Source organism: Bombus bifarius, unplaced genomic scaffold (assembly GCF_011952205.1).
Source record: "Bombus bifarius isolate JDL3187 unplaced genomic scaffold, Bbif_JDL3187 scf7180000008199, whole genome shotgun sequence".
In the NCBI taxonomy this organism is placed as follows: Eukaryota; Metazoa; Arthropoda; class Insecta; order Hymenoptera; family Apidae; genus Bombus; species Bombus bifarius.
Window position 1 is genome coordinate 5,257,784 of NW_022884505.1, and position 24,682 is coordinate 5,282,465.

Here is a 24,682-nt window from a genome sequence, read left to right on the forward strand (position 1 = left end):
GCTGGCGCCTTGGAACACGCAAAATGAAAGCGTCTTCGGATACGGTAATTGCACGAGTTTAGAAAAAACTGCGCACACTCGATGAGTAAGTTGTCTACGGAGTTGGATCGGGCTCTTAATTGCATTTAGTTCGACTTAATTAAAACGGAAGATTTGAAATTGCGTCCGTAGAGCGAGGTGCGAGCAATATTTTCGAAATCGAAGGAAATTAAAGGAAATAAGGCGTGGATCTGATTTTAAAGAAGATTTGGGAAGAACGACAACCTTTAACGTGAAAGTGAGATTTGTAGATAAAGCTGAATCAACGCTGACAGACATTTGCCCGCAAACACGTGTCGCGGCCAATCAGCATCTGTCTTTCGAGGGAAATCCGCAGAAAGACAGATGCTGATTGACTGCGACACGTGTTTGCGGACAATTGCCTGTCAGTGTAGGCTTAGCTTAAGTATATATCATTTTTTCGTGTCAAGTGTCGTAAAGGTTCCATATATGATCGATGGATATTAACGAGAAATTATACATATTCGGTATTTAAAAATTATATTTCGACACGTAGATCCAGTTCGATAGTATTCAAATTGTACCAACGATTGTACGAAGAAACATCCTTAAATCTTTAAATATTTTAATAATTTTAACCCTATTTTACACGTGCAAATATATCGTATAACACGATGTATACGTCGTATAATAAGAAGACAAAATTCAACCAGAAAGAAACTGGGAAATAACAAATCTCGTATATCTCTAACTAATTTCAACGATAACTTTCAGAAAATCAAATCGTCAGGCTGAAGAATGTTTCATCGGGAAGAGTAAAACCACAAATTTCTTCCCTCTCTGATAACCTTTCATAGCTACTCGTCGAAGACATATCAACCTTTCGCCCAACTTCGCAGAGTACCAATTAAAAAAGCGTTTTTCAACTTTCTCTCGACTTTGCAGCTTTGTTTCGCTGATAAACTCAGGCAAAAACCATAATCAAAGTCAAACAGAGCCTCGTTGGCTCGAGGAAGAAGCTTTAAAAATTACGAAACAAGATTCTATTAAATGATGAGATTCGATTACGAAAGCAACCAATGGATCATCGAGCTCCGATCGATTCTGTATCCGACGAGGTTGATAAAAACATAACCAGACGCGCGTTAAATCGATCCTGCCTCGTTAGAGGATAGCCAGCGGGGTCATCGTGCTATTACCCGTCTAGTATGCTCATGCACTTCGTCGTAATCCGTGAACACGCACGATTTGTTGTGTCAGCTGTGGGATTAAAGCGGAACCACAGACCGTGATATCGCCATCGGGGACCGTGTTGGTTTATAATTTTGTTCAGAAACGATTGACAATCGATCGAGATACGTTGGCCGCTAATTATTCCCGCGTGTTTCGATATTCGATATTCGGCATCGTTCGTATTAAACGGATTTATTTCGTGAATGCATTTAGAGTTGATATGGTCTAACGTTGAAATCGTTGCTTAATTACTAGAAAAGCGGATGGGTTGGTGAGTGGGAGACTTGTTAGGGGAATGTTGCTAATTAGCAAATGCCTTTAGAAAATACATGGGAATTACGTATTAATAGAAATGACGATGTTTATGGAAATTTCAGGAAATGGAGGTGGGAAATTAATTAGAGGAATATCGCTAATTCGTAGAAAATATTTCTTGGAAATAATAATAGAAATCGGGGCGTTTATAGAAATTTAAGAAAAATTCGAAATATAAATATCGTTCAGGTTGATATCTGATCGATTAAAAGAAATACGTATATGGACGAATCGAATGGAGAAAAAGATTAATTAACAGAATATTTGTAATTAGAAGATGTTTCAGAGAAAATAGAAATTAGTTAAAGTCAGAAGAATATTGGTAATTAAGATATTTCGGTGAATGTAAAAAATTCGTTTAATCGATCAAACTTAAAAATCATACATATTTTCGAAGATACTCGAACATTTCGAATATCGAATTAGAATATCCAAATAAAATTTCGAAAATTAATAACGATCCTGTTAGAGAATGTAAAATTTTAAACGAGAATATTCTTGTTACTCTGTTCGAGATAGAAGTTTCGATAAAATCTTGTCGTAATATCTGTTTCATCTGCAAGTTATTGGAAATTATATGCGAACCTTAAACCGTACGTCTCCGTTTTAAGTACGTGCTTCCAGTGAAATTATGCAGGATGTGTAACGAAAAATGGATAGCAGGATTCGTAAAGGAAGCAGCCAAAATCGTTACCATCTTTCGAATCTAGGACGTTCGCGCAACAAAGATTTATTCTTGACGTCGGTTTTTGTTACTTGGCAAAGAAACGACCGTCTGTTTTCAATGTGTATCCTTTAGCGATCCTTTCCAAACCAAACGTCTTCGAAGTTTCTCGTTGCACCGTTTCGCGGTTAAGCACTGCCTGAATTAAATCGCTGCCAGTGAAAGAAATACTGCATATTGAGCGTAATGTAATACTTCTACCAAATGGTAATGTTTAAACGTGAAAAGATAATTCTGTCGGAAGGCTCTGTTGTAAACATAAAATTGCCAATTTTCTCCGTTTTACATGTATCGTTATTTCGTAGAAAACGTAATAATTTGTAACTGTAAATCGTAACTAAGACTAGGAAAAAGTGTTATGTAGTCGAGTACGTGATCGAACTTCGAATAGTACAGCAATAATCTAACGATACAACGTTATCGATTAGTACGTATGACGAAACAAATAATATATAATAAATGGATAAACTGCACAAATAATATAAATTAACGTGGCTGTCTAGTCTAAAAATTCAAACATGGTTTAATTAGAATATAAATTACATAATATAAAAAATTGTATATTTATAATAACGTAACAGGCACAACCATGTAATGCTTTTGTATATTCTACGTGTCAAACCTACCAGACAAAACCACAAACTCATTTCACAATTAATCTTCTTTAACGGTGTACCGCAATTTATATCTACGAGAGCATGACGAAGAGATACTTTGCGAGCAACATTTTTGGCTGAGCATAGCGATACGGGTGCAAGAAGTAGCCGTTATGGAAACGATACTTGCTGGCACAAATCCGTGGTTTGTAAGTCGACCAAAGTCTTGCATTGGTCGATTGGATTTAAACGATAATCCAGCGGCGTCGATTCCATATGAAAAAGCTCTCCAGTATCTGTATTTTAATTAAGCAGATCGAGCTCGTTACAATCTGAACGAATGAAAAAATGTTATCGAGAAGTTACAAAAACGAAATCGAAAGTGATTTATGACGAAAGAAGAAGGAATCTCGAAGACCGATGTTTTAAAAATTATTATTATTATTATTATTACTATTATTATTATAAAATATTATTAGAGAAAAGATTGAAATACTTTTTTCATTTCCGATAAAAGCATCAGCGTAAATTCTTCGAAATAAAGAAATTAAAACAGCGGCAATTTCCAGCTTCGATCAAACCTCCGTTTTCCTCAGTGCCTAAATCTGCAGATGGAAAATCTGCAGATTATACCTAAGCGAGCTATTAAAAATTATTAGTAATTCAATTCCACGAAATCGTATGAAACGAAGGTTATCGAAAAGATATTGTAAGAAGAATCTTGACAAAAAGTATCAGAGAACTAAACTCTTTGATCTCCTGTTTGTAAACTGTATTCCAATATAGTTAATTCTTTAACAATATAGTTAATTCTCTAATAATATAGTTATTTCTCTAAAAATTACAATGTTTCGCATTCACAAATTTACACCCATCTTCCTTTCATACTTTCTACTTTTTTCTTAACTATGTAAATACACGTTTTCGTTCGCGATTCCTAGAAAGGGAAGAATCAACGTAATCCCGTCTATGTAAAAATTTGTTACTGAAACGCGAGAAACCACGATGAAATCATCTCGAAAGAAAGAAGGATAAAAATAAAAGATAAATTAAAAACCAAAAACGAAGAATCGAGATTTTCGATGGAGGAAGGACGAAACTTCTTCTGTAGCGAAGAGAAATGAAATCTGCCACGAGAACAATTTTAATAAGACGCGGAAAGACGCGAGCTTTTTAATCCAAATCCTTTCGGAAAGTCCAAAGAAACCGTTTGTCACTATAAATAGCCAGCGAATGAATGCGATGGAAGAACGACTCGCAGGCAATTTCCCGATAACGTCATGGCCGAGTGAAATAGATGCTCGAGACCGACGTTAGTTGTATAGCGTAATCGTGGCGAAGAGCTGTATCTGTTACAGCAGGTGAAAAGCAAACAGGGTGTCACGACGATATTTCACGTCGCCTGGACGGACTGGCCTGCCTCCTCGACCCAGAAAGCTCTGCAAGTTCCTCTGTTGTTCGAACCGTCTCGAAACAAACATTTTCAGTGTCGTTACACCCCTTGAAAGCAACTTTACTTTCGTTGTGATCATTGATCACGCAAACGGAAGATTAGAAATATCCAAAAAGGATGATTGGTTACGAGTGAAAAGAATAGTTGGAATTTCCAGAATTGTTGGTGTCGCTTCAGCTTGGCGGTGATCGATTAGGATATAGAGCGTGAAGTAGGATCCGAAGATGGAAATGACGGTATGACGAGAAAAATTGGGATTTTACTTTGATATCCGAAAAAAAACGATCCAGGTAGATTCAAGGTAATTAATAAATTAAGAGCATTTATGCAAATTTATATATCTTCCTGAACATAAAGTATCAGAACGTAAATAGAGATACTCTTCGTGCTGCAAATATTATAACGAGCAACGTACACGATAACAATCTATACCATGTTTGATATCGTTCTTTATCTATGGAAGTATAGAAAATTAACTTGAAAAATACACGAAGCTGGTAAAATTAATGTCACCATATAGGTTACCGTAAATATAGATCATTCTTTGCATATTTTTCTCCTAACAATTTCCTGGCCTATTGGCCTACCCTTACGTTTGAATATCCATAGCCGTGTTGTGTAAGCTGCCTCTACTTCATTGTCTGCGTAAATGTCACGCCATTAGGGAAAATACGCTCTGAAGATTACGTGAACAAACATATTCATGCTGTCAGCAACATTCTCATGGTACATAATTTGTGCCAGCTTGATATCATTTCTATGGATATTATATTAGGATGCATTTCCCGTTGCGTGGAACGTAGAATTGGCAAAAGAGAAAAGGATTCATTACGCTGGAGAAAAAATTCTACGTTAAAAACTCAATTTTCGAGCAAAACCAAAGCAAATTAACAGATTGTGAATCTTTTTAATTTCCAATTAAGCTTTCTCTACAGTGACAAGATAAAAAATACCGGAAAGATGACTGTAGTAATTAGATTTCAATATGATAATTTTATAGTAATTGTATTTTAGTGCGAATATCTCGTTTTACGCTTTTTACGAATACCGCCAAATTTTTAGAATCTTTAGTCCTATTTCACGGCGTGAGATTTTTTAAAACGTTAGCAAACTGGAAGGACGACCATTTTTCAGAAAATTTTGCACGTTTATTACGTTTAACGTTGCCTTTGCGAGATTAAAAACATTCGTGTTCATTGATATATTATGCGTGTCACATGAAACATTCTGAAATTTCGCTAGCATAGTAACGATTATATCTGAAAGAAAACTAAAGATATACATAAAAATGACGAGATATTTAGTACAAACGTACATTCTGCAGAGACCAATTATTCATTCTATCGGTAATCTTTGACACTATGACGATAGGATCATATTTGACACTTATTATACGCTTAAAACGATCGTTCATGCTGTACATTAATTTTTCTACTAAATATATGTTTGCAATGAATATCTTCTAATTTCTATGTTATATATTTCCAAATTAGTTTAAAGTTTACAAGTATAATGGCGACAGACGCGTCTCACTTCAAAATGTTTTATATAGCACGTACGATACGATTATGAAATACATTTCGTTCTCGCAACATCAAAATACTACTAAACGATACGCAATTTAATTTGCTTGGACCTAATTAATTAGTACGTAAACGCTATACGACAAACTATACCACTTAAACGTATCAATTCGTAACCGATCCAACTACGATCGATGTATTTACAGGATCGCCACACTGTTCGTTTCATCGAAGAAGATCAACTCTTGTCTTTCCTATCGGACGGAATCGAAACACAAGGTGGATTCTTACGTAAACCAGCGAGGTTTAACGAGCCGTTAGCCGTAACGTGTAAATCGTTGAAATCGTACTCGGATTATTTGTAAAAGAATGGAACGATGCACGCACAGCCGATTTTCCCGTTGGCCAACGCGTTAGATCGGGTCCGAGCGTACACGTTTACAGCCACGTAGCAGCTTTCTCGCGTAAAACGGCTTTTCTTGGCCAAGGGCTGTTAATCGGATACGAACGAAGACCAGTCTGTCAGAACTATAAACCATCTCGCTTATTTTCGTCAAGCGATCTATTTCGAGACACCTGAATCGAGAACAGATCCTACCGACTTCTATTGTGGGTCTATTATCGTCAACCGCCGATATTTCAGCGAGTTTCGTGCTTTCCCTACCTTTTGTCTATTGTCAGATACGATTTTAACTCGGATATTGCTATTAATTCCAGAACGACGATCGCAATACCTTTTCTTTATCTAATACGCGATCTTTTTTTTTATCTATTTATTGTAGAGACAATATTTTAATTAGAAAAAATCATAAAATCGAATGAAATAAAATAAGCAAGTAAGGTGGAAGTAGAGCGTGTCGTGTATCGAATTTGAAACTTTTCTTTACGATTAAAATGTATGTTACGTACATCATTTTTTACGGAAATCCCGTAGGATTATTCTTTGTACGTATGTTGATAGGATTTGCTGTTTGTTATTTTATTTCTCATAAATTCGCGAGCGTTTTAAATTGTTCCCTCGAATGTATCGAAACGTAACGAAGGTGCGGCGAAGTGACGAATATCGTATTTCGTAATGACCACCGGTGTACTAAAATCCCTACAGACTAAGTAGCTGAAACGTCCGTAGAACGGAATAAATCTGGATTTGGTAATTCTAGAGAGAAGACCGTGGAAGAGAAATATTCGGTCCTATTAAACTTACTATAATTCGAAATCCAGTAACCTAACGAGACGATACGTATATACCGATCTTTGCAATGAAGTAGTCGGATCTACATTTTGATAAACTTAAACTTAGACGCTTAAACGAATCTCGAAACGTGTCAGGATATAAATAAATATAAATATATTATACTACTTAAATAACCCTAGATTCAGTTCTCAAGAGAAATCGAAACGATTCTACGTTCCTTAAATTTGTTTTCATGCGATTAATCGAAGAAAAGGAAAACTGAGAAATTAGAGATTTATCTTTCAACGTTTGATCTAACGAATATCTTAAGTTTAACGTAAACAGATCCACGAGAGAGTCTAATCGGAGATACGATTTTACTAGAACGCGACGAACAAGACGAAATTCATATTTCGTCGGAACGGTCGTAGTTGACGAAATTGATACGCGGGGATCGCCCGAAAAATTCGTAATTTCTATTTTCGACGCCGCTTATGATTACGCGGAGATTGCGACACGCGGATATTTCCGTGGTGGAAACGCTTGATGCCGAGTTGCACACTGGCACCGCGAAATGAAATAGAGTAGAAGATAGTGTCCATCGTGCGTTGGGCCATCGACACGCTTGCCAGCAAACTCTCATGCAAAATAAAGTCGATGATTCACGTTGATCTCGCAGTCGATGACTCGTTTTTCGGTTGACCGCGCACGAGCTTAGAAAAACATCGAACGATTGCCCTGACGAGACGCAGTTGCTCGTAAAAGACGGTACAAATGTCGTTTCTCGAAACCTTGTCGCAGCTTTGCTTTCATTTTCATTAGCCTGTATCGGAAACTCGAACGAAGTAGACCATCGAACCTACGTTATTTCTTTTGAACATTTTCTTTTCGAGGATGTAGTCTCAAATTTATAGAAACATACGACGATAATAATATTTCTTTCGCGCTGTCCGAGCCTTTTGTTTATACGCGCAGCTTCCTTGGCGAAATAGTGGAACCGTTAATGATCGATACCTGAATATCTGCTTAGTATCTGGATTCGCATACTTCTTTTCGCCGGAAAAATATTTATTCTAACCGATAACGCCTATCTTAATAGGCAGTCTTTTCGTCCAAATGCTTAAACTGGAAAACAAAATAGTTGCGCTGGTAACATTGTGTAATTGAATTATCGAGTGGACGTGACGTTATGTCAATAACAGCGGACACGTTAATTCGTTGTATACGTGTATTATATCGCGAATGTATTAATTCGGTAAATTCAATAGATTTTCTTAGTAACCAATGACGCTAATTTCAATATATAGTATTAATTATAATTTAAGTATAATTCAAACAAACCGAAACGTAATTTACGATAGTTTAATTTCAAAAAGTTGCACAAATGCATACGCTGATCAATCAGCGTTTCGTTTATCAAATCTCACGCTAAATTTTACACGCGGTAGAAAATTCTATTTATATCCATAAAAATAATTTAATTGTTATAATTATCGAAGCATTCTGAAACGTATGAAAAAAGAACATCGTCCCATTACAAGTTTAACATCACATATTTCTACCCCTTTATCCCAATAAATAACTACTCTGTCGTTCAATTTCAATTTAATACCAACAAACGTGCCTGTTGAGGTTTTATCTCGGAATTGAGAGAGGAAATGCGTGGATGGATGTACAATAGAAATATATTTAAGTAAGTTTAAGTATAAGTACAACGTGTATGCCAGTCCAGATCCGCACGCTGGCAGCGTTACTTTACAAGAGAGCTGCAAAGCCATGGACCTATGGGTATTTATATAATTACGAAAAACTAGCCTGTCTGTACTCCGCTGCCCCATTTGTGCAAGACATGTTCCTAGAAAAAGCTACGAAGCTGAGGTCCTTCAAATTGATTTAGTGTTAAACGATACCGATTTAGCGTTCAACGGCTTCGAGAACTAAGAAAACTAAACACTAGAGAATTCACTTCAACAGTGTCGGACAAACACACCCTGCCACCTATAAAACAACAAATTTGACGTACTACGATGAAAATTCACAAACCCATCCTCCCCTTAATTGACCAAGACGAACGGCGACGATCCAACATTTTCGCTACTCCCGACCCCTTTCGTCCAAGAGCAAAATGATGTACGATAACAAGTAGCTTCCTGCTATCATCCGCCGCTAAATCCATTCATCCTTCTTGACATTTCCTTTCTAGAAGCTGTATCAACGAGCGAATTCGCTTTCTCGATTGCGTGGTCAACTCCGGTTCGTTACCAGGCGTTTCATCGCGAAAGCCAAAAATAAAGCTATGCATAACCGAGAAGCAGTCTGAAAGCGAGCTACGTTCGTCTGGCGCATTGTCATCGCCATTGTGGCTTCTCCGAGCGAGCGTTGAACGAAACGAGGGAAAAAGGTCGCCGACGCCCGCCAACAGTTATATACAATCGGTCGGAAAACGGAAACCGACACGGTTCGTTGCTTCAAAACGGGGTGAGCGAGGTCAAAATTCGCGATTTCAATTCGCAGCGCGATTTAGAGCCAATGAAAACGAGTGAAACGATCGTTACCGAGGTTTTGAAAGACCGACGTTGCGTAGTTTGGTAGATTAATATTTGGTAGATATACGCTCGTGAGCGTATGATCTTATTGTTGAAAATGTAAAAGAGAGAGATCCACAGGCGACCCATCGCGAGAATTTTAAAAGGACGCGATACTTAAGTACTTGTGTCTAGTATTTATTCGGAAACACTGACGACTGCCAGATTAAAAAATCACAATAGCTGTCCGATGTGAATCTCTGTCTTGAAACAAATATAATATATCTTCTTCTAGTAATTAGTTTACGTGCCATGAGATGGAAAAGATTGAAAACCCTTAACTTAAATTCGTTTGTATTTGATACGACAGTGTGTAGCCGTATTAAAGTAAATAAATGTATAAAATTTTCAATAAAAAATAAATGGATTAGGAACCCAGGTGCTAGACCAAATCGAAATATTTTATAGCGACGTTATACAGCGATTCTCGAGTTAAAACTCCTAGTCGAAGCTTTCATTAAGTCTGCGAATTATCCACTTCTCGGCTTCACAATCATCCGAAGGCTGACGGGCAGAATAGATCGCGGTGTCAATCATGTTTTCATCGTATCACTCACCAACCAGTATAAAGACTACACGCAGGATTTTCCTGAGATTTTAGCAGCATTCTGCTTCAGCGGAGATTCTAGAAGTCTCGAAGAATATATAATAAATACAATTTAAATATACGCAAGATATCAATACTAGTCTAAATCTGTTTCACTAATATCTAGCACCTGTCCATTTAGTTTTGTCAACGACTATATATTGCTGTGAGAAATGTTCCACTATCTTTGATGGCTTGGAATAACTTTCATCAGATACATTCTCTAGTTATCCTGATACGTGCTATTTCAAATGGCATCGTGAATCGATAGAATAAATCAAAGCGTCCTTCTTTTAGCGGTTTCATTAAATTTCAATAAAATTTTATGCAAGTAAAATTTTGTTTCTTATCATATATTAACATATCTTTTGTGCTCATAATTCGCGATAGTTGAAAACAGTTTGGAATTCTTCTCGTACTTGTTTCTACGTATTTCCCCGTGGCAAATCAGCTAGATAGGAAAGGAACCGAGCAAAGGTTTGCTCGGCTCATCAATGACCGTGAAACTCGAGGGTAACTAGCAGTAGGAGGAAGGATTGATGAAAGCGGCAAAGAAAACGGAAGAAAATTGGAAAAACGAGAAAAACGAAGGTCTGAGAAACGGAGAATGGAGAATGGAGTGTTTTTGGGGAGACGGTTAACTAGCATCCTATGGTTCGAAGGTTTGAAAATTGGCTCCTTTTCAGAAGCAATTCGAGGTCCGTAAAGAAAAGGTATCGAGAAGATATTTAGGATTTTGTTAGGTATGTGCGATATTGGAAAATTTAAAAATAATTCTTAATAATAATTCTGATATTTCGTTTGGTACTCCAAACATATCTTTACGTTGTAAGTTCTTGCGAACAAAAATGATAAAAGTTGATAGCAGAGTTACGTTATTCTGAATTTCTAGAGTATACGTATAACAGAATCTGAAATATCACGAATGTAAGAATATTCCATGAATAGAATTACATCGAGAGTTATGCGAAGAACTTTGCACGTCGGAAATATGAAATCTATGGGATTAGTATAGATTAACTATCGTCGAACATAATATTATAAAACGTAATAAAATTTCAGACACGTGACTTTCGATAAAACGGATTTTAGAAAGATATTTTTTTTCTTAGAAACAACTAACCTATGTAGAAATATTCGATATTTATAGAATGTGTACGATCGTAGATTTGTTTTTCTTCCTTAAGACATCCGTCTTACAACTTATTCGAAATAAAAAAAGAAACGAAGCAAAAGCGATAAGGAAGTTTTTCAGTCGTTTAATTATTATCTGTAATTACTAACATTTGGACAAAGTGGTAAATTTTCATCAAACATCGAATCTCAAATATCCCTCAGATTCACCGTCACTGTTACGTGGATACATTCGCTGACGCAATTTATTTCACTTTCGTCAAGTTGGCCAGTATTTTCAGTTTCGTATGTTAAACACGACTCGCTTGCTTTACGAGCAGCAGATACGAGTGCTTGAAAAACACGATGTTACGTTACCTTTCTGTCTGTCGTACGCGTTTATACACTCGCTGGTCATAAATTGGCTGATCAGGGCGGTTTTCCCGACACCCCTTGCACCCAGTATCGCGACGGTGTACGAGCTGATCTCTTTCGCAGGCACGGAACGTTTTTCCTCGCCATCTTGTTCCGCAGGTGCCAAAGAGTTCGACCTTGATCTTCTTCTTCTAAAAGAGTCGCCCCTGTTAATGACTCCTGCAATATGAAAAAGAAGAAACGGTGTTATTGGAAAGAGTGGTAGTAAAAATGACATAATCGCTGAGATATAAATATTATAATTCTACATGAAAAGAGATCGTGGAAGAAACTAATTGTCAGTTTATCGCATATTATTATATTGCAAACTGATGGTCTATATCAACGTGTGAATCTTTTGCTTTTACCTCGAAACATTATCAACAATGCGGGAATACTTGTAAACTATTCGAATAGAATTTCTGGAAATCTGTAATATTTACGCTAATTGTTATCCTATGTAGAATACTAAAATTCGATGGCTTATATTAATGCGTGAATTTCGACAATTTAGCTCGAGTAATTAATAATAATTAAGAAATACTTGTCATATATTGTTTAGACAGAATTTCTAGAAAAAATGGATCGCTAAAGATGATCATTCCGGGAAAACTGTACGATCGAAAGTTTATCGTAAGAGAAAGAACGTATCTGAAACGGAAAAATCACATACTCCGTGCAACTGTACGATTGGGTATGGTAGAACAGAATTTTAGCGCGTTCCTCGTCGTTGGAAACGAAAGCAATCGAACCGCTCCCTTCGGGATTGTGCTTGGAAAGCAAGGATTAAATTACGCGAAAGGGACACAAGCATCCAGAAAATTAACATTTCCGTGAATCGATAGAACTAGAATACGTACAGATATTCAACTACCGCTTTGTTACCCCACGATTGAAACGATCGAGGGGTACGAGCCGGAATGTCGTATCAGTGAATCTTGGTATTTTAAATAATGCATTCATTGACAGGAAGTAATTAGATTTTATGAATTGAAAAAGCGAGAAATAAATTAACATGTAGTTACGTATCGTTACGTTTGTATTATATCGTTCGTTAAAATCTTATCCACACAAAATCTCAAATTTAACGTTATATCAACCAGGTACGATTTATTATACAAATTTCCTGACTTTCAAAGCACGCTCGTTTAAACTTTCGTGAATTATTAAAAAGGCAAATATCGTTCGATAGAATTGCAACATCGAGCTCGTGAAAATCATCAAGGTTGATAGTATTATTTTATGATTTGTAATGAAAAAAAGGAAAAACGCGGCGCAAATGAGTAAATAAATAAATGTTTCCGATGCGAGTGCTTGAAATACTATTACATATTCATGAGGTTATTGGTTTGTCTAACAAAATGGAATTCATTCTTTCCGTTTATTTGTAAATAAATGAAATGATAAAAATACATGATTCCCGGCGCAGAATTTTTGGGTCACGACCATGCGCGTGTATTCGATGCTGCGAAAAGAATTCAAGGAAATAGATACATATTTTACGAAAAGAAACAAGATCGCCGTACCGCTCGATTCAAATTGTTCAAATTGTAATAAACATGCATCTATTATTCTTTATATTTATTCGTCCCTTTTCTCTTTCAATGAGAATTAACTGCACATACGCGATTACGGAAATTGAAATTTTTATCGTTCAGCCTTGAATCGTTTAAGAAGGAGAATATATGCTTTTAACATCAATGACCTACATTCGTCTATAGGAAATCCACATGTATTTTACTTTCGTCGTTTTATTCCTTTCTTCTTACACACCTGAACAAATAGCTTACCAGCTATTACCATATTTTAGCTTACCAACTATTTCATTTTTCGCGCTCCTCGAATAAATTGTTTCATATTGTTAATATGTCAAATTCTTGTCTAGCAAACTACTATTTAATCGATTAAATTAATCGAACATACCCTTCTCTATGTCCCGAGTATCAAATTTAAACTTAGCTATGTCCTTTAATATATGATTAAAGGGCAATTAAATATCGAAATAACCAATAATTAAAATATCAAAACTATTCACAAATTCTATCTACTACGTATCTATAGGTAAACTATTCTGAAATTCTATGTTTAAATCTTTTTCCATAAACGATTCATCCTAAGACTCCCTTTGATCTTAAATTTAAAATAAATATCCTTTATAGAAACAAGGGAAAGGCTTTAATAATTTAAATTACACTTGGTACGAATAAATTTAGAAATTGCCATATATCTTGAAAAAATCTTCGAGGAAAGTAGTACAAGATAGTACGTAAGCATGCCTACACGAGGTTAAGCCTACTTGTCAAGCGAAGCTGATCGTGCTCGACCATATCTCTTCCTGTTTCGTTCGAGCGTGTATCTAAAAATACTCTTCAAACATGTATCGGAACAATATGCGAGTCAGCGAGCAATTCGTAGATTGGATTGCGGACGTCTATGACGAATGGACACAGCGAAATTAAACGGAAGACCACCTTCGCGAAGCACTGGCCCAATAAGAGTAACGTTGACTTTGGTACGTCAAATTCAAAGCTGTGCGTACAGCGTCAGTTTTCGATTAATACGTGGAAATTCAAGGTGTCTTATAATCAATACGAAACACAGAATGAAAAGAGATTCATCGATGAATAATTAAAATATTTTTATTCGTTAGCTGACCATTTAAGAAGCGAAGATTTTTGTTTGTTTTATCGATAAAAATTGCTACTGACATGAATAAGGATAAAATATTTACATATTACATATTAATTAAATCTGGTAATATTCACAACTTACTGAAACCTAATTTCATTGATTGGTAAAACTCATATTATTATACAATCTTTGCGATTATTGTACAACGTACAATGACTCGCTTCCGAGAAAAGTATTTGATTACCATTTACTTGTACTTTTGCCTCGATATAGATCCAGTTACATTTGCAAAATTAATCGTTAAACCAGATGAAGGTAAAAGGACGAAATAAAAATTCTCTCTGATTTAAAATATGACAATAGCAGTAAAAAAGCGATATCCATTGCGTGTATTGGCTCTTGATTCGTTATTAATCGTTAATCGTCACTCTCGGCCGAATTAAAAATCGCTTGTGACTACAGAATCATGGAATAAAAAGAATTAAAAATTTGTAAAATGTTTGAATTGGAAATTCTAGTAAATTGTTTGAGAATTTGGTGCGGTACCTGTTATAAATGGAGCCATCAAACGTTTAACGATGGTGGAATTGCTTGGTCGTAATTGAATACAGACTGTCGTCGCCAGAGAAGCGTTACGAAGTAAAAGTCGATATCCACGTGTGGTCCTGCGAAATGCGCAGTTACGGGATTTCAGCGCAGAAACGGTCGATCGATATGCGTAGTCAGCTATTTCGCTAATAATATTGCAACGCCGTTGAATCGGTTTCACGCGTCTGAGATCGGCGGGCAAATTAACGAGATTGGACCACGACAAACGTAAAAGTCATCTGACATTTGATTTTAGCTGAATGTGAAACGTCGCCTCGCTTAAATTAGGCTGGTTATGTCAATCAAATAGAAGAAAAAAGGTTAATTTATTAAAAAATTTAAATTTAATTCAACCTTTGTTGATTTGTTCGTTTGCCTATTTATTTATTTGTCGTTTTTACATTAAACATAGATTTTATTTAAAAAATTGTTACTACATCACTATTGCTACATAACAATTTAATTAACAAAAAATAGATCAAAATTGCGTATTATATTCGTAAACGTTTTTACCGTGATTTCTTTAACGTAGAGAAATAATCATTGAATTTCTGAAATTCTATGTTACTAAATTGTTGAAAAAATAATTAATGCGCTACAATTTGATGATGTAATTATGCAGAAAAAAGTAATGGAAAAGCGATATCGTGAAACTGAATTCTAACGGTATACGCCAAACAATCCGATACTGGTTTCAAACGATCAACAACAACCGCATTCAAAAATAGGTAGTTTAGCTCTTACCAGACAACTATTACAAGACATATCCGTATCGCGTGAAACAGCTTTTAAGCGTAGAAACTAGAAGTTGTAAGCGTTATAAAAGCGTAATTAAATATACGAAGAACTCGTTTATATAAAAATTTGTTTAACTGAAAAATTCGAAGGACCGAATGCCTGGATATTTGAATATTCTAAAATCCAAAGATCCTAAAACTTCGAACTTTTGATATTTCGAAAAACGAAGCTGCTATACGTTTTGTTTAAGAATTGCTATCACGAATTATTTCGAACTTTTTTTAATTATCAGACCACAACGATGTTAATTATACAGGAGAATTCTGGCATACTATATCCGATTTCCATTATATACACGTACGTATATGTTTCTTACGAGAATATATATGGCAATATCAATCGCAGTGTGATAGTTACAGCCTAGTTAAGCTGAATTCGCATCATGTTATACGTATGCGTGCATCAACGAGTTTGCTCGCGATAATAGCTTATTGGGAACGCGGCTTGCGCGTAGCGCATACAACACCCTGAAACAGACTTGTCACGTGTGAACGTAAAAGTGGATTAAATAAATCTGCTGCGTACAAAAACGTGCTAACATAAATATAAAAAGCGGCAGTCCTAAATTATACTTTTCTAGCCAGTCGTATACAAATAGTTGTAACGGCGTTCAATTTGTAAATTTCCTATACGTAATATTGGTGACAGAATAAAATGTGTCAGACCAAGCTCGCACGATGTCGAAGGCCACAAAATCTGATGCAAATTCGGAGAGATCGTACGATGGTTACCTCCGGTTTTTTAAACGAAAAGATACGTATCATTTAGTAGAGCGTTTTAGGACGCGTACAATGATTTATGGTTTAAGGTGATTCAAAGTCACCAAAGGTCAACTGCAAGGGGAAGTAACGTACTTTATACGAGCAATCGAATGCTTTATCTTACGTAATGGCGATTTATTAATGCGCAAGTACGCTGCTACTTTAAATGTTCAAAATGGTGACCGTAAGCATCGATGAATGCATCGAGAGAGGGATATAGCAGCATGTCGAATTTCACTCGAATTAATGGCAGCGCAAGCTCGTGTTACACGCTCTTTCATTTGTTCTATGGTTGTCGATATTTCATTGTACACTTGCTGCCTTAATTTTCCCCCTAAATAAAAATTCTCCATTAATACGAACGAAATTCGACATGCCGTGATATCCCCCTCGCAACGCTTTAGAGCATGCATCGATGCTCAAGGTCTCCACTTTGAACATTCAAAGTAGCAGTATACTGCTACATTAATAAATCGCCATTACATAAGTACTCGATCGCTCACATAAAGTAAATTATTTTCCCTTGCAGTTGACCTTCGGTGATTTTGAATGACCTTGAACCATAGATCATTGTACGCGTTTTAAGACGCTCTACCAGGTCGTAGGCAAAAAAAACACTCCATTAAGTTCCATTTAGAGAAACGAAGTCGACCTTCGTGTGACCTCTACGCGGCCACCTACCAAGGAACTATTTGCATAAAATGATGTGCCCCTCGACACTACTCGCTCTGACACATTTTTTTCTATCAACGATAACAGCCGAATTCAGGAGGCCTGTTTTACCTTCGTCACCCTGTATATTTCCTATTTAAAAACTAAATACACTTACGATAGAATTTTATATTTGAATTTTTAGACAATTACAATTGCGTTTGCTTGGCGGTTGATTGGAATATCTATCTTTTGTATTTTACGAATCGTTAAATTAAATTTAGAAATTGCTATATTTTAAATTCAAGTGATTGAAGTTACAAAATTACGAGCTTCGGATCGATTCTGTTGTTGTTGTTGTTTTTTTTACTCGAATAAGTATAATAAGATCGTTGAGTTCACGGGTTCTTCTTTCCAAGATCTTTTCAGAGAGCTACGAATGTAAATAGAGGCACGCAAAAGGTCGATGAGTACTTTCTTAGGTAGTTTTCTGAATTTTGCATGCGGACTGCTCGAACCGAGTCGAGGGGAAGCAGTTACACAACGGCTTCAGCCTGACGTCTAGCATCCTCTTGGGCTTATCAGTACGATCAATCGTAATTGAGAAACGTATACGTTATTTAAATTACAAATTTGAAGCATCGGGAGCCCTTCGTGCATATTTTACAAATAATTTAAAATTATTATATATGTACAGCGCACACTGTAAATATGAAACATTTTTATTTTCGATCGGTGTGCATTTGAAATTCTTATATCTTTTTATTCCTTGTCATTTATCGCGTAAATTTCAAGTAAAATCAACGTCAAGATTACATTTTATACGTTACATTTTATATACCGAAATATTTTATTTTGCACCGATGTACGCTTAAGTATCCATACCTTTTTTTCAAAATTATACACGCACAGCAAGAACCAACAATGAGAATTATATTTTGGATATCATAGATACCGAAGATTTTTATTCTCCGTCAATCAATGCATAAAGTTGCCTATCTTACGTAATATCTTCTATATCCCTCATCGTCTATTATACGAGACAAATTTCGTCCGCTATAAAAGTAACCTTAAAATTATATTTCGTACGTCACACGAGCATCAAAAATTCGTATTTTCCCTCAAATTACGCTCAAAATTTCTTCTACCCTCCTTATCCACTGTACAAACTTCCGAACGAATCCTCGGCTATCCGTACTTTCAAAAAAAAAAAAAAACTAGTCCTTTCACCGTTGTCAGAACAGGCGCCGATGCATCGACCGGAACAGTTTAGACGCGTTTCGCCGTCTCGGTCTTAAATTTCAACTTAAATTAAGCCGAGGTACGAGTTAATGGCCGGCTAACAAGCTCGTCTTGCGCTCCACTTAAAGCTGGAGCACGAGCCTCCCTTAGACAAGCTTTAATACCAGCCGCGTTTCCCTGAGTCTCGATCACAAAGATCCCGCCGTGCCTTGTCGAACGTTTGCGAAGGAATCAAGCTTCTGAATGGCAGCCAGTAAAGCGTTAATGGATTCTCTAAAGCGATGCCATCGACATCAGGTGTAATCTGCCGACAAATCGAGACGGCTACGAAATCCGTGGCGGAAATAAACGCAGTCAGAAAGCTCGAGGATAAACGCGTCGATCGACGATGTTAACTCTTGCTAATGCGTTTACGTCGCGCTTCGTATCGCGCTCTCTTGCTAGATTTACTCAACGTAGGGCGTAATCACAGACGGAGATCGTAGAATACCGTTGTTGGAAGTTTAGCAATGTGTAGAAGGAGAGAGAGAGATCTCCTGCAGCGACGATCGTCGAAATCTTTGATTTATTGGACTTTTGATCGTGCAAATGTTAATTTGCAGCGTCGAGAGCTTTCGTTGTGGATTACTTGCGTTTCTGAATAATTTTATTTAACTTAGAGTTGGCAGAGTTTGTGACTGGAGAAAGTTTCGCGTGGATGACATGTAAATGTTAGAAGTTCGTCTGTAATAAGTGGACTGTGGATGTTTCTGTTTCCATGGGAATTTTAGAATAGCAAGTAGGTATAAAATATATACAAGTATCAAAAATGTAAATCTCTATCTAGCATGTTTTCATCCAAATATACATTTATTTTTATGTCCATATAGTTCAGTTATAATAGTTTTCTGGATAATAAGGTTCTTATGTCGTAATTTTTACGAAGGAAGGAAATAACTAATTTGTTTCACTTTCGTTAAACTTTCATTAAATCTTTTGAAACGTTATTCAGATAAATAATCAATAAAGACACGTAAATGTTAAGTAATAATTAAACAAATTTATAAACAATGCTATATCGAGCAAACCAGAAGATCGATTTTATTTCGCTATATCTATAAGCATTTATATGTTTGAATTTTTCAAAAATTTATATCTAAACAAAAAATGAAAACTTATAACGAACTTTAAGAATTTTATAACACCAAACGGCATGAGTAAATTTTGTTGTTGAAAATAAACGATAAGAGAATAAATCGGTTCACTGCCCGAGGTTACTACGATACTTTAAAGTTTACTCGTTTCATAATTTACGCGTAGAACGCCAACTATCAAAAAATCGCTGATATTTAAAGCAAAAAAAAGTCAGATCGATGGTCGTGAATTGAATTTCAAACTAGACGAAAAGCAATAGTCAACTTTAAGTTCAATTTTCCTTCCAAACGAAGTTACGTAAAATTTCTCTCTACTTTCGAATAAAAAGAAGAAGAACCAGCAACATTTTATCGATTCTCTTTGTAAAATAAAAGCGTTTCAAGCCTTCCAATCGATGTTATACATAACAATACACGTGCCAATCTTCCTTACGAAACACTGCAATTCTATGTCTTTTATTCGCCTTTGGAACAGAATATTTTTCGAACGTTCGCAAAGAAAGCGTGTTTGACATTTCGCTCCTACGAATCGAATTCAGTGAATTTTCCGATTCCCAAGACAGTGATCTTTGCTCCATGAATTTCTTTTTTTTTTTTTTCTTAATACTAAAAATAGAATCAGGTGATCTATCGCTACCTGAACAGAGCTTGGTACAATCGCAATGATACGTATATTTAAAAATTTCTATTCTTATACCATTATAAACACGTGGAACTCAAGTACGTAAAATTTCTTTCCAAACGTTTACTCGTTCGATCAAAATTTCACAACTTAAAAAAGAAGAATATTTTTCTAGTTCAACTTCTAGCCAAGAAATTCGTTGCAGTCGATTTCGTTCTAATCTTCGATTCTCGTAATCGGTCCCCGGAGAACGTCTACCGTAAATCTAACGTTCTACTTTACCCCATTCGAGTCCATCCGCATGCAAAATTAACACGTTCGTCCGCTAACTCGTTTGGTATCATCGCAGAAGGCCGTATTGCATTAATGGAACCGCGATAAAGTCGATATGTCTCTGTTGGAGTGGGTGTTCGCGACACATTTCCAACAACAGGCGTTCTGTTTAGCGGCTGAAAACGCCGATATCCGTCGTCGGCTTTGTCCTGTTCGCGCGAAACTCAAACGGATGTGCGCTACTTGCGACCATAGAATCGACGAAGCGCGATGAATCGACCTGACGAAGACAACAAGACAGAGAAATCCGGCTTTCTGCCCTAATTTTTATCCGAAAGTCGATGACGCTCGCAGATCAGATTTAATTTAGACGATGATTAGAAGGGTTGAAAATGCGAGAGAAGCCGGTTAGAAGACAAAAGATCGTGATTATTAGATAGGCTTGATCAGGATTGCGATGAAGTATGATAGATTGTTTGGAAATACAGATGCAAGAAAGGATAATAGTTTCAGACTCAAAACGTAAATCAAGAAACGACGTGTTCTTTCAGACAAGGGAACTATCGATCTTCAAACGGTATTTGAATTGAGATCAATGCAAAATAATTTCTTCGTTATTTCTTTGTTTCCTTACTGTTTATAAAAGACGAAAGAACGTGTAATTTCTGATGATTCAGCAAAATGCACAAAGTGTGCGATAAATAGATGTTTGACATAAATGCAAGAGGAGTTTGTAATCAAAAAGTTGGATAGAGTAATTTATAATAAAAATTCAAAAGTATAAAAGCGACAGAGCACAAGCAAATTTATAATAACACTGTGATAAACTTAGGGGTAAGAAAATCGTTAAAAGAAGGTTCAAAGGTTCGGGGAAACATATTATACGACGTAAATCATAATTGTTTACTGACATATAAATATATAGATTTCAAACGTTATCGTAAATCTCAATTAAAACGGGTTTAAATAAACTTTGGCAAAATAAACTTTGCTAAAAATAAATTCTAACCAAAACGTACGTTTCTATAATTAAAATGTCGCTAGAACGTAAAAAATAAAGTAAACAGAAGATAGTCTGTGTTTGCAAAGTCTGCAAAATTATTCCGCCTCCGCGCGATACGTAGCTTTGTGTCGCAATTCCCACCATATCCCGGAAACACGGTACAGATACGGCAGAACGTACCGCTGTATTAAAGTGGAACGCAATTCGTACCAACCACGTCGTTGCTAATTAGTACGGTTTAATTGTTAAAATTTAGCCACCAAACCACTAGGTCGGTCGATTCTCGATGAATCCTTGAGATTAACAACGTGCGTACCTCGGGCAGAAATTTCACTCCTATTAGAGCAAATGTAGCCGTTGGTAATCTGAATTTGTAAATCTCTTCGGTACATCGTTTGAGATAACGTAAATGAAGATGTAAGAACGCGTAAGTATAATATTTACGCGATAAAGCGCCTGGATCTGTAATCATATCGAGATAAATCCGAACAAAATTCTTATAAAACGTAACAGGTGTCTCGATACAGCTATCCGAATAAATATGATTATCTTCATGAAGAATTCTGACCTAGCATCGCGTGTTTCTGACATCGTGTGTAATTCGTAAGAAGAATCGACTTTCATCTGAAACGAGATCCGAATCTCAATATATTTCAGAAGGTTAACTTGGAGGTGATGCAGCGTGAAAATTCGAATTACAACGAGTCACTGGATATTAGACAATTTGTGTGGTTTATAAGCTTGAAGGATTAAGAACTTGATGGACCGTGGGACAGAAGCCAGAGGCCTAATTGCTTCAGTGGTTCTTCTGGAACTGTTTTTCTAGTTATTTGAGGAAGTTGTTCAGCGCAGGAAAGTTTCTTTCTGTCAAGAAAGATTTAAAAGCCAATGCTGTTACTGCAGAGAGCCATTGCCTTTGCCTTATCACATTCTTCAACTTTTTCTCTGTTCTCCCACTGTAACTAACATTGTGACGGAAGCTTCTGTAACAGCTTCTCTTTTTGGGGATATCTGAACGGTTCGATATTTGAAATATCGCAAACATTCGAGTATCGAAATATTCGAAAATTTGAATTTTACACGTCCGAACATTTGAATACCGAAATATCGAAATATTTGAAAATTTGAAACATTCAAACGTTTGGAGATTTGTACATTACGTGTACGACTGTTTGATAGAATTTAATAGAATTGTTACCCATTTTTCCACTTATACTTATACTTATCGCTGATCGCTTTCTATGTCTTGATCTGTACCATTATTGTAGCCACGAAGAAATTCTATCTCATATAAACGTTCCACCACCGCTGAGCCAACACGGAGTCCGAATAAACGACAAAACGATAAAGAGAAATCGCTTTAAGGTGAGATCCACTTTGATAAACGTTATCAAAAGCAACTTCTAGGCTGGCAAGATTCTAGGAAAGCAAATTAGGAAACGAAATTTCCTAGCGCTAAGTGAACGATTCGAAGCGCGCAACGAAGAAACTCTGATGGTTCCATAAACAAAGTACAGGTGTACGGATTTGGCGATCGAATAGGTGAGGCAGCGTCTATTAATAAATGTTTAAACGTTCGAACGATTCGTGAAGCCTGCCAAATTGCTTTAAGCGTGCTACGTGTGCGTACAATGCGTTTGAAAATGGTTCCTCGCAATCGGAACGCGCGGCAAGCTCTCCTGAAAGCTTTGCCCGGAAAAGGATTAATCTTTCGCGAGAAGACTACTCCATGATTTTTTATTTTGAAACGTTTTCTTTTTTTACGCTGTGCATATGACTGCGGATAGCCTTTTTTAATTTCTCCTTCACTTTCCCCTGAAACGTGACGCATGATTGAAATACGAAATACGTCAATAGAGAACGCTTTAAACGGAAAATTGTCGGAGGATTGATAAGCTCGACCCTTGATGACTTTCCAATTTACTGGAAATTACGAACGTCAAATTTCTTTCGTGACTGATGAAATTAGAAAATTGACCGCGAAACGAACAAGAAAAGGAAAAGTTTGATCGAAAATCCAATTTTATCTATACCTTCGTCGTCATTTAAAAGCTAAATAGAATCAGTCGCTATATAGTCGAGCAGGAAATTTGAAAATCGAATTCGACATAAATTTAATTTTAAATCCAAATGCAAATTTATTTGCTTCTTTACCCTCGGTAAGTCCAAATAGAATCAGTTGCGTGATCGGCTACGATGGTATGCTAACTTCATCGAACCAGTGCCTGGATTTGTTTGCTTAATTCTTAGAGACCAGTCTGAAAAACCAGTGACTATAAAGTCAGTGATTGTAACTTTACAGCGAACCAAATCGAATAAGTAGTATTATATCGATGTAGCCTTATTTTTATTCCAAGGTAATTTAAAACGTAACTTACTTTTGCTGCAATCTATGTTATCGAAGTCTTCTCTAAATTCATTTACTCCTTCGTGCTCGTTAAAACTAAGTAGCGTCACTCGCTGTATACTCAGCCACGATACTACAGTGAGAACCAAAAGCGAGTATACTGCTTGAAGATAAAAAATTTATTCAAAGACTGTTACGTATACGTTGCATAATTAAAAATTGCTCGAAAAGATGTAAAATATGCAGGGGCCTTATACTATCGATTAAAATAGGGAAAACTGTAAGTAAGTAAATATTATACTCGCTTCGTTTTTGTATGGTATATACATATTTTTGACTCTTACTATACGTCACTTTCATTAAGGTAGTTCCTGAATTTTTTTCCTTCAAAATTGATCAGTTTGCAGATCCGTTCCGAGTTTTTAATTGCATCTGATCTTTTAAGTGCTCCTCTTTTACACGAGCGAAACGAGCGTGTAGTCGCCATAAAACATAGCTTTTTTAGGTCGGCAACCCGTTAAATGGTTGATGCCACGGTGAGAAAGCGAAGCAAGGAGTGGATAGACGAGATACGTAAATTAATAATAAGGCGTTGGCGCGTCGGTGGAACGAGATATTTCACGCAGTGACTGCAAACATAGAAAGCATCTGCAAACAGAGTCAAATAGAATCTCGTTGTTAAATTTGAGAGTAAATACGGATTTGTAAGCGGGACGTGAGGGATAGAGAAACCGCGTTTTCAAGTAAAAGGGTAGCCCAGCTATTTTCCGCTCTTTGTGCCGGTCAGAATACTCGATATCGATCGGTATTTTTTTTATTCGCCTTTCATTCCGATTCGAAGCGTAGCCAGATTGCTCCTGATAGCAGCGTTCGATCTTCTCGCGATAACCGATAAATATTCGTAACTATTTAATCCA

At 36.4% G+C, this 24,682-nt stretch overlaps 1 protein-coding gene across 3 annotated transcripts in view; it reads right to left on the reverse strand.

Annotated features, from left to right (window-relative positions):
• LOC117210104 (GTP-binding protein RAD) overlaps positions 1–24,682 on the reverse strand; it is an 81,492-nt gene that overhangs the window by 17,428 nt on the left and 39,382 nt on the right. For all 3 annotated transcript variants that reach the window (XM_033452770.1, XM_033452769.1, XM_033452771.1), the window contains exon 4: positions 11,681–11,896. In XM_033452770.1, coding sequence (XP_033308661.1) covers positions 11,681–11,896 — 216 coding nt within the window. The remainder of the gene's footprint in view (positions 1–11,680; positions 11,897–24,682) is intronic.